General features: G+C 38.1%; 1 protein-coding gene and 1 pseudogene across 1 annotated transcript in view; both read left to right on the forward strand.

Annotated features, from left to right (window-relative positions):
• Slc2a2 (solute carrier family 2 member 2) overlaps nucleotides 1-10,031 on the forward strand; it is a 34,018-nt gene extending 23,987 nt beyond the window's left edge. The window contains exons 9-11 of the mRNA XM_027942122.2: nucleotides 8,413-8,514; nucleotides 9,539-9,742; nucleotides 9,831-10,031. Coding sequence (XP_027797923.1) covers nucleotides 8,413-8,514; nucleotides 9,539-9,742; nucleotides 9,831-10,031 — 507 coding nt within the window. The remainder of the gene's footprint in view (nucleotides 1-8,412; nucleotides 8,515-9,538; nucleotides 9,743-9,830) is intronic.
• Nucleotides 2,864-4,571, forward strand: LOC114098044 (heterogeneous nuclear ribonucleoprotein A3 pseudogene; annotated as a pseudogene).
• Nucleotides 10,032-10,380: the final 349 nt, after the last annotated feature.

The raw sequence follows: 10,380 nt of genomic DNA on the forward strand, positions 1-10,380 counted from the left end.
TTCTGTACCATTGGTCTACCAGTCTGTTTTGGTGCCAATCCCGTGTTGTTTTTGTTACTATTGCTCTGTAGTATAGTTTAAGGTCTGATAGTGATGCCACCTACTTCCCTCTTCCTGCTAAGAATTGCTTTAGCTATTCTGGGTCTCCTATTTTTCCAGATGAATTTCTTGACTACTTTTTCTATTTCTATGAGGAATGTCTTTGGGATTTTGACTGAAATTGCATTAAATCTGTATAGTGCTTTTGATAGTATGGTAATTTTGAAAATATTAATTCTGCCTATACAAGAGCAAGGTAGATCTTTCCATCTTCTAAGGTCTTCTTTGATTTCTTTCTTTAGGGCTCTGTAGTTTTCATTATATAGATCTTTCATCTCTTTCATTAAGTTGATTCCCAAGTTGTTGTTGTTGTTGTTTTTGAGGCTATTGTAAATGGGGTAGTTTTCCTCGTTTCCCTTTCTGCAAGTTTGTCACTGATATATAGAAATGCATTTGATTTACAGGTGTTGATTTTATATCCTGCTACATTGCTGAATTTATTTATTAATTCTAGAAGTTTTCTGGTAGAACATTTTGGGTCTTCTAGGTATAGAATCATATCATTGGCAAGTACTGCTAGTTTGAGTTCCTCTTTTCCTATGTGTATCCCTTTAATTTCTTTCGTCTGTCTAATTGCTCTGGCCAGTGTTTCAAGAACTATGTTAAATAGAAGTGGTGAAAGAGGGCATCTCTGTCTTGTTCCAGTTTTTAGAGGGAATGATTTCAATTTTTCTCCATTTAGAATGATGTTGGCCTGGGGTAAGATAGCCTTTATGATGTTGAAATATGGTCCTATTATCCCTAGTTTTTCTTGTGTTTTGAGCGTGAAGTGGTGCTGTATTTTGTCAAATGCTTTTTCTGCATCTATTGAGATGACCATATGATCTATTGAGATGATCATATGATTGATCATATGATTGATGTGATGAATTACATTTATTGATTTCCATATGTTGAACCAACTTTGCATCCCTGGGATGAATCCCATTTGATTGTGGTGCACTATCTATTTGAAATGTTTTTATTTTCAATTTGCCAGAATTTTATTGAGAATTTTTGCATCTATGTTCATTAGATATATTGATCTGAAGTTTTCTTTTTTTGATGTGTCTTTACCTGGTTTTGGAATCAGGATGATATAGGCCTTACAGAATGAGTTTGGAAATGCTGCCTCTTTTTCTATTTCCTAATATAAATTGAAGAGTATTGGTATTGGTTCTTCTTTAAAGGTCTTGTAGAACTTGGCTGTGCATCCATCCGGTCCTGGGCTTTTCTTGGTTGGTAGGCTTCTGATGGTATCTTCTATTTCGTCGCTTGAAATTGATCTGTTTATATAGTGCATATCATCCTGATTCAATTTGGGCAAATCATATACTCTAGAAATTTGTCAATGCCTTCTATATTTTCTATTTTATTGGAGTACAAGTTTTCAAAATAATTTCTAATTATCTTCTGTATTTTTGTAGTGTCTGTTGTGATATTTCCTTTTTCATCCAGTATGTTAATAATTTGAGTTTTCTCTCTCCTTCTCTTCGTTAGCATGGATAGCATGGTTTGTCGATTTTATTTATTTTTTTCAAAGAATCAACTTTTTGTTCTGTCAATTTTTTCAATTGTTTGTTTCAATTTTACTGATTTCACCTCCGATTTTAATTATTTCCAGTCTTCTACTGCTTTTGGTGTAGATTTGTTCTTTTTCCAGCTTTGAGATGTAATGTTAACTTTTTGTAATGTTGACTTTTTCTTCTTTTAAGGAATGAATTCCATGCAATGAACTTTCCGCTTAGAACTACCTTCATAGTGTCCCAGAGATTTTGATAAGTTGTATCTGTGTTCTCATTCACCTCTAATTTTTTTAATCTCCTCCCTGATATCTTCTGCAACCCCTTGTTCATTCAGTAGCATATTATTTAGTCTCCAGGTGCTGGAGTAGCTTTTATTTCTTATTTTATCATTGATTTCTAATTTCATTCCATTATGATCTCATAGAATGCAGGGTAGTATCTCTACTTTTTTATATTTGCTAATAGTTGCTTTGTGGCATAGTATATGGTCTGTTCTAGAGAAGGATCCATGTGCTGCTGAGAAGAAAATATATTTACTCGTTGAAGGATGAAATATTCTATATATGTCAGTTAAGTCTATGTTATTGATTGTATTATTGAGTTCTATAGTTTCTTTGTTCAGCTTTTGTTTGGAAGACCTATCCAGTGGTGAAAGAGGTGTGTTAAAGTCACCCAGAATTATTGTGTTGTGGTCAATTTGGTTCTTGAAATTGAGAAAAGTTTGATTAATGTAGATGCTCCATTGTTTGGGGCATATATTTATAATTGTCAAGTCTTGGTGTCTGGTATGGTTCCCTTGAGCAGTATGTAGTGTCTTTCTTTATCCCTTTTTATTAACTTTAATTTTATTTGATATGAGGATGGAAACCCCTATTTGCTTCCCCAGTCCATGAGTGGGGAAATGAAGGATACAATAAACACTATGATACAATATACACTATGAGTGGTATGATTTTTCTCAACCCTTCACCTTCAGTCTGTGGATGTCATTTCCTATGAGTCTCTTGGAGGCAGCATATTGTTGGGTCTTTTTTTTTTTTTTTTTTTGATCCAATCTGCTAGTCTGTCTTTTGATTGGTGAATTTAGGCCATTAATATTCAGGGTTATTATAGAGACATGATTTGTATTCCCAACCATTTTTGGTATTTATCGTGACTTGGTTTCCTCCTCTGATTAGATTTTCCTTTAGTGTAATACCTCCCTCTGCTGATTTTCATCATTGTTTTTCATTTCCTCTTGGTGGAATATTTTGCTGAGGATGTTCTGTAGTGCAGGCTTTCTAGTTGTAAATTCTTTTGACTTTGGTTTATTATGGAAGATTTTTATTTCATCATCAAATCTAAAGCTTAATTTTGCTGGATATAAGATTTTTGGGGCCACATTGACATTGATCCGCTGCCACGTTACGAAATGGCGCATTGGCCCGCAATGGCCGCCGCCTCGCTGTGCCACTGAGAAGGAGCGCGGGATTGGAGGAGCAGTCAGGAGGCGGCCCGGTAGAAATGCCGCAGATGGCTTCGAGGGCCACGATCCAAAGGAACCAGAGCAATTGAGGAAGCTGTTTATTGGTGGTCTGAGCTTTGAAACTACAGATGATAGTTTAAGAGAACATTTTGAGAAATGGGGCACACTCACAGATTGTGTGGTAATGAGAGACCCCCAAACCAAACGTTCCAGGGGCTTTGGTTTTGTGACTTACTCTTGTGTTGAAGAGGTGGATGCAGCAATGTGTGCTCCGTCACACAAGGTTGATGGGCGTATAGTGGAACCAAAGAGAGCTGTTTCTAGAGAGGATTCTGTAAAGCCTGGTGCCCATCTAACAGTGAAGAAAATTTTTGTTGGTGGTATTAAAGAAGATACAGAAGAATATAATTTGAGAGGTTACTTTGAAAAGTATGGCAAGATTGAAACCATAGAAGTTATGGAAGACAGACAGAGTGGGAAAAAGAGAGGATTTGCTTTTGTAACTTTTGATGATCATGATACAGTTGACAAAATTGTTGTTCAGAAATACCACACTATTAATGGGCATAATTGTGAAGTGAAAAAGGCCCTTTCTAAACAAGAGATGCAGTCTGCTGGATCACAAAGAGGTCGTGGAGGTGGATCTGGCAACTTTATGGGTCGTGGAGGAAACTTTGGAGGTGGTGGAGGTAACTTTGGCCGTGGTGGAAACTTTGGTGGAAGAGGAGGCTATGGTGGTGGAGGTGGTGGCAGCAGAGGTAGTTATGGAGGAGGTGATGGTGGATATAATGGATTTGGAGGTGATGGTGGCAACTATGGTGGTGGTCCTGGTTATAGTAGTAGAGGAGGTTATGGTGGTGGTGGACCAGGATATGGAAACCAAGGTGGTGGATATGGTGGTAGAGGAGGATATGATGGTTACAATGAAGGAGGAAATTTTGGTGGTGGTAACTATGGTGGTGGTGGGAACTATAATGACTTTGGAAATTACAGTGGACAACAGCAATCAAATTATGGACCCATGAAGGGGGGCAGTTTTGGTGGAAGAAGCTCTGGCAGTCCCTATGGTGGTGGTTATGGATCTGGTGGTGGAAGTGGTGGATATGGTAGCAGAAGGTTTTAAAAACAGCAGAAAAGGGCTACAGTTCTTAGTAGGAGAGAGAGCGAGGAGTTGTCAGGAAAGCTGCAGGTTACTTTGAGACAGTCGTCCCAAATGCATTAGAGGAACTGTAAAAATCTGCCACAGAAGGAACGATGATCCATAGTCAGAAAAGTTACTGCAGCTTAAACAGGAAACCCTTCTTGTTCAGGACTGTCATAGCCACAGTTTGCAAAAAGTGCAGCTATTGATTAATGCAATGTAGTGTCAATTAGATGTACATTCCTGAGGTCTTTTATCTGTTGTAGCTTTGTCTTTTTTCTTTTTCTTTTCATTACATCAGGTATATTGCCCTGTAAATTGTGGTAGTGGTACCAGGAATAAAAAATTAAGGAATTTTTAACTTTTCAATATTTGTGTAGTTCAGTTTTTCTACATTTTAGTACAGAAACTTTAACAAAATGCAGTTTTGAAGGTGTTTCCTTGTGAGTTAACAGTAAAGATCATTGTTAATTACTATTTTGTATGAATTTTGCTAAAGTTAACTGTAAAGAAACACCTGCTGACTTGGCAGTTTAAGGGGAATCTATTCTCCCCATTTCCAAACCATGATATGAATGGGCGCTGACATGTGGAGAGAATAGATATTTGTATGTTTGAAATGTGTGTTTTAGATAAATAGGATTGGGTATTTAAATTAGCGTATTTGTGAATTTAATAGCACTAAGATTATCTTCAAATGAGAAATCTCAAAATTCAAAAAAAAAAAAGATTTTTGGTTGGCATCCATTTTATTTCAAGAGCTATATGTTGTTCCATGATCTCCTGGTTTTGAGGGTCTGGGTAGAAAAATCTGCTGAGATACAAATTGATCTCCCCCATATGTGATCTGATTCCTCTCTCTTGTGGCTTTTAAGAATCTATCCTTATTCTGTATGCTAGGCGTTTTCATTATGGTGTAGGTTGTAATTTTGTACATTTGGTGTTCTGTAAGCCTCTTGTATTAGGTTTTCCAATTCATTCTTCATGCGTGGGGAATTTTCTGCTATTATCTCATTGAAGAGATTGTGCATTCCTTTGGTTTGAAACTCTGTGCCTTCCTCTATCCCAATAACTCTTAGATTTATCTTCTGATGCTGTCCCATAATTCTTGGATGTTCTGTTCATGATTTCTTACTATCTTCACTGTGTGATCAACTTTATTTTCCAGATTGTATACTTTGTCTTCGTTATCTGACATTCTTTCTTCCAAGTGATCTAGTCTGTTGGTTATGCTTTCTATTGAGTTTTTTATTTGGTTTATTGTAACCTTCATTTCAAGTATTTCTGACTGGTATTTTTTCAGGGTTTCTAACTCTTTCTTGAAGTAATCTTTTGCTACCTGTATTTGCTCTCTTATCTCTTTGTTGGTGTGATCAATTTTTGACTGTACTTGCTCATTTAGGTCATTCTTTAATTCACAGATCATTTTAATTATGAACTTTCTGGATTCCTTCTCTGACATTTCATCAACTTCTCTGTCCATGGGTTCTGTTATTGTAGTATCCTGGTTTGTTGGGGAACTTTCCTCCCTTGTTTTTTCGTATTGTCTATGTGTCTTCCTTTCTTGCAGTGTGGATTTGAGATTTTACAGTTTCTACTCTATATTCTTGTAGTATCTGTGCATATTGTCTGTACCTCACTTTGATGTTGGGCTTCCAGACCCTGTTGGTATCCCTCAGCGTATGCTACTGCAACTAAAGGTGGTGGCAGCAATAGCCAAAGTAACTCAAGATAATAGTGGAGGTGCCCCAAGATGACGCAATGACTTACAGAGATGGGGCTGAAAGGGTCTGCCTTACACTCTCTTTGGGATGCCTGCTCTGAGGCGCAGCTGTGTCTAGGACCTTTCTGTTGTGGAAAAGGTGGGGGCTACTGCATGGGGTAGTCTATGGCGATGACTGCAGTGTCCCAAGATGAAAGTGAGTTAGGCTTGGGCTCCCAGGTGGTGGTGGTGGGGAAGAACTCTGACTTGCCCGGCAAGTCAAGTCAGTCCGTGAGGGCAGATCTGGTCTGGGCCTGATCTCCTGTGTTAGTCTGCTGGTTGGAAGGTGTGGTCCTGTGCTGGAGGCTGGGCTCCATCGGGTGTCTGCCAGTGACAGGATGGACCCGGTCCTACTGTGAGCCTGGGTCCCGTGCAGGCTGATGTTGAGAGAAACATTCCTTAAAATTTTATTTTTGCACTTTGCACCCAATCTCATTGGTGTGGGAGGAGTCATTGTATTTATAATAGTTTCTTAATTATTTTGAACATAACTTCTGGAGCTCATCCTTTTATTCTGTAAAAATTTTGAGCAGATAAGTGACATTATTAAAAAAAATCAGTTCAAATCATTTCATTAACTCTCCAAGCCTACAGGTAACATTTTAAAATTTTAATTATATTTGTTTTGAAAAGTCATTTTAAAGTTCAATAGTACAAAAAGAAGGGTAACTTAGTCACCCAGTTTCTCTTCCCAGAATTAACCAATGCTACCAAGTCCTGTGCATTCTTTTCAAATAAATGGGATAATATATTATTGATAATATAGTAATATTTCACCAGCTTGGAAGCAACATAATCAATCTGTTTTCTTCTGAATTAGTGTTTGGGAAAAAGAGATTTTCCCAATAACAAAATGAAATATGTTCCATATTCCATGTTTTCTTTCATGCTAATGAGCTGGTAGAAGGGAGCCTATAATCTTGAGAGAGAAAACAAATTAGGAAGAAATGCGGAGGGAACTGGGAAGCAGGGTGGGTCTGGGGCATCAGGAGTGGCTACCAAACTCTAACTAGGTACCACCTGGGATGTGAATGATGCACAGAGTCTGGCAAAGATGAATGTTAGGTGGGACAGATGTCTCCAGCTACTGGCCATGTCTCACCCTTGTCACAGGCATCCCTGAGAGAATACCCAGTCTCAAGGAGACAGTCCAACTCAATTTTCAGGACATACAGTTTTAGGGTTTATTATCCAGTAAATACACATTGTTTTAGAAACAGAAGAAACATATAGTAAGAGCCCTTATTCCTGAAGAAATGTTTCTATTTTTCCCAGTATCTTGACATGGCATCATCAAGACAGCTTTGAAAGTCAGAATTAAAGAATCAAAATGTATACTGATATTTGATGAATTTGAGAAAGGTTTGTTTTTCTACTTCTTCCTTAATACTTAAATGTGGGCCCTTTGCTTATCATCATATCTGAAGTGATTTGAAGTTCTGACATGCATGTGTCTCTTAGATGAAAAGGGTTTTCACTGTAGGTGAAAAAAAAGAAATGCTTCTCAGGTACTTTCAGAGCTAGAGCTCGCCATACTAAGCATTTTGTATTGCTATTAATTTATTGATAGAATGATGAAACTAACTGATTTACTCACCAAGATGAGAAATTGTGACAGGTGTGTTTGTGTGTGAGTGAGTGTGCATGTTACCAGCTTTGGTAGTATTCCATGGATCATGGAGGCAAGAGCATATTCAACAAATGTTGGTCTTGGTTCATTGTAAATCTTAACCATTAATGCAAAGGTACCCAGACTCAAAGGAATCAGTGACATATTTTCTCAATTAGAATAGAAAAGCACTCTAACCCTTTGCCTTAAATTTTTCTCTCTTTAAATGCATAGTTCACTTCTAATACCAGGTACATTTAAGTGCACCAGAAAAATGCAGACCTGTCTATTTTGGTACAATGATCAAATTCTGTATGTTGCCAGGTGAGTGGTCATAATTTGACTTTATTAAGCAGTGAGAAAGCTGGATGGAAAAGTTGATACCCGAGCAGCTGTCCTGTTTCATTTGCAACAGTAACTTAATCACCAGGAGAGAAATTAATGTCACTTTTTAATGTAGATCTTTCACATTTTAAATGTACAGGTAATCTTTTGGGAGAGATGCAAGCTGTACAGCCTCTGACTCTTGTACTCAAGGGGATAATCCTAGAGAGGTGGTAACACTATGGTTCTATCTCTAGAATGGCCTATTTAAATCAATATAAACAAATTAAACAGATATCTGTTAATTATCCCTGTTCACTGAGTCAATTCTGCCACCTGAGGCCAGAGTCCCTCCCTGCCTCAGTCTCACATCTATAAAATGTAATAACAACACTGCCTCCTCCCCTACTGTATAAATTAAAATGACCTCTTTTGCAATAAAGTTGATTTAAAGGCAAGATTTTGTGACTCACAAAACTAAGATAATATTTTCCAAAACTTTCCTAGGTATTGCTTGTGGAGAAGGCAGGGCGGCGCTCTCTGTTTCTAATTGGAATGAGTGGGATGTTTTTCTGTACCATCTTCATGTCACTGGGACTTGTTCTTCTGGTGAGTTTTGGTGTCTGGATAGATGTTTGGTTATCATAAAATAACATCTCTGTGTTCCAGGCTAAAGTGCTTCCAATGTCAAAAACATTTCAGAATGGTTTATGGAATAAAGCCAGAGGGACAGCACATAATATAAGAAGACTAAATGGGGAACTCATTTCTTCACTTTAGACTAAATATCAGTGTGTCACTTACACTTGTTTTCCAGGGAGGTAGTGTAGTCATGTGGTTAGGGCATAGGCTTTAGAGTCAGCTCCAATGAGATTCAAATTCTAGCTCTGCACATGGCTGCCTGTGCCTCTCTGGTGAGTATTTGAACCTCTCCCAACTCAGGGTCCTCATCCACCACTTCACAAGAAAAATACACCTTGCCTAGCTACTTTGGTATAATTAGGAGCAAAGGATATTTGATCTTTCATAGGAAAGAGCAAATAAGGATCAAATAAAAAATCTAATCCAGGGGCTGGGGTTGTGGCTCAGTGGTAGAGCACTCACCTAGCATGTGTGAGACCCTGGGTTTGATCCTTAGCAACACATAAAGATAAATAAATAAATGCATTGTGTCCATCTACAACTAAAAAATATTTTTTAAAAAAATCTAATCCAGCCAGTGCAGTGGCACACGCCTGCACTCGGGAGTCTGAGGCAGGAGAATTGCAAGTTCAAAGCCAGCCTCGGCAATTTAGTGAGGCCCTAGCAACTTAACAATACCCTATCTCAAAATTTTAAAAAATAAAAAGGGCTGGAGGTGTGGCTCAGAGATTAAGGGCACCTGGGTTCAATGCTGTGTACCAAAAAACAAAACAAAAACTCTAAATCTACATGATTTGCCTTAATATAAGGACTATCCAGACAAAAATATTCTAGTCTCAGACTAGAATAGTCTGAGACTAGAATATTTTGTACTCAACAGAACATAAACACATTAGGAAGAGAGCTGTGTCCACCTTAGTCACTTAGCTAAAGGAAACAGCAGCCAGTGAGCCCAGCCCCACTTTTGTTCTTGTTTTGCTTTTTTCTTCAGGATAAGTTTGCTTGGATGAGTTACGTGAGCATGACGGCCATCTTCCTCTTTGTCAGTTTCTTTGAAATTGGACCAGGCCCCATCCCCTGGTTCATGGTGGCCGAGTTTTTCAGTCAAGGACCACGCCCCACCGCTTTAGCACTAGCTGCATTCAGCAACTGGTTCTGCAATTTCCTTGTAGCTCTGTGTTTCCAGTACATTGCGGTAAGTAGCCTGATGCGGTGCAAATTTACCGAGCAGGAGACGGGTCAAACCGCTGCTAATTGGAGCTCTGTGTTTGTTCTTCATCCAGGACTTCTGTGGACCTTATGTGTTTTTCCTCTTTGCTGGGGTGGTCCTGGCCTTTATAGTGTTTACGTTTTTTAAAGTTCCAGAAACCAAGGGAAAGTCTTTTGAGGAAATCGCTGCCGAATTTCGAAAGAAGAGTGGTTCAGCCCCAAGGCCAAAAGCGGCTGTAGAAATGGAATTCCTTGGAGCTACAGAGACTGCATAAAGATGACTGCTTTTTTATATGAACAGGAAGGAAACTGTTTTTAAGTGACTCCTTGAGAATTTTGTATCTACATCTTCAAGTATGCTTTATTTTTTTAGAGTTTGGTAGGCTCTGATCAGAAATGTGTCAACAAATATTACCACAGAAAGTATTTTTATAATTTAAAGAATATATTTTTAATGGGAAAACTCTGTAATTAAGTAAACCAAAAAGGGTAGCTCATTTTGCTACTGTCAAAAGCAAGTATGTCCTAATCTTCTGACCCCTATTTTTTTATATAATAATGCTTCCTTAAAATTGAAAGGCTTTTAAGGTATGATATTATTGCTTCACGAAGCACAGGACTAGG

Source organism: Marmota flaviventris, chromosome 8 (assembly GCF_047511675.1).
Source record: "Marmota flaviventris isolate mMarFla1 chromosome 8, mMarFla1.hap1, whole genome shotgun sequence".
NCBI lineage: Eukaryota > Metazoa > Chordata > Mammalia > Rodentia > Sciuridae > Marmota > Marmota flaviventris.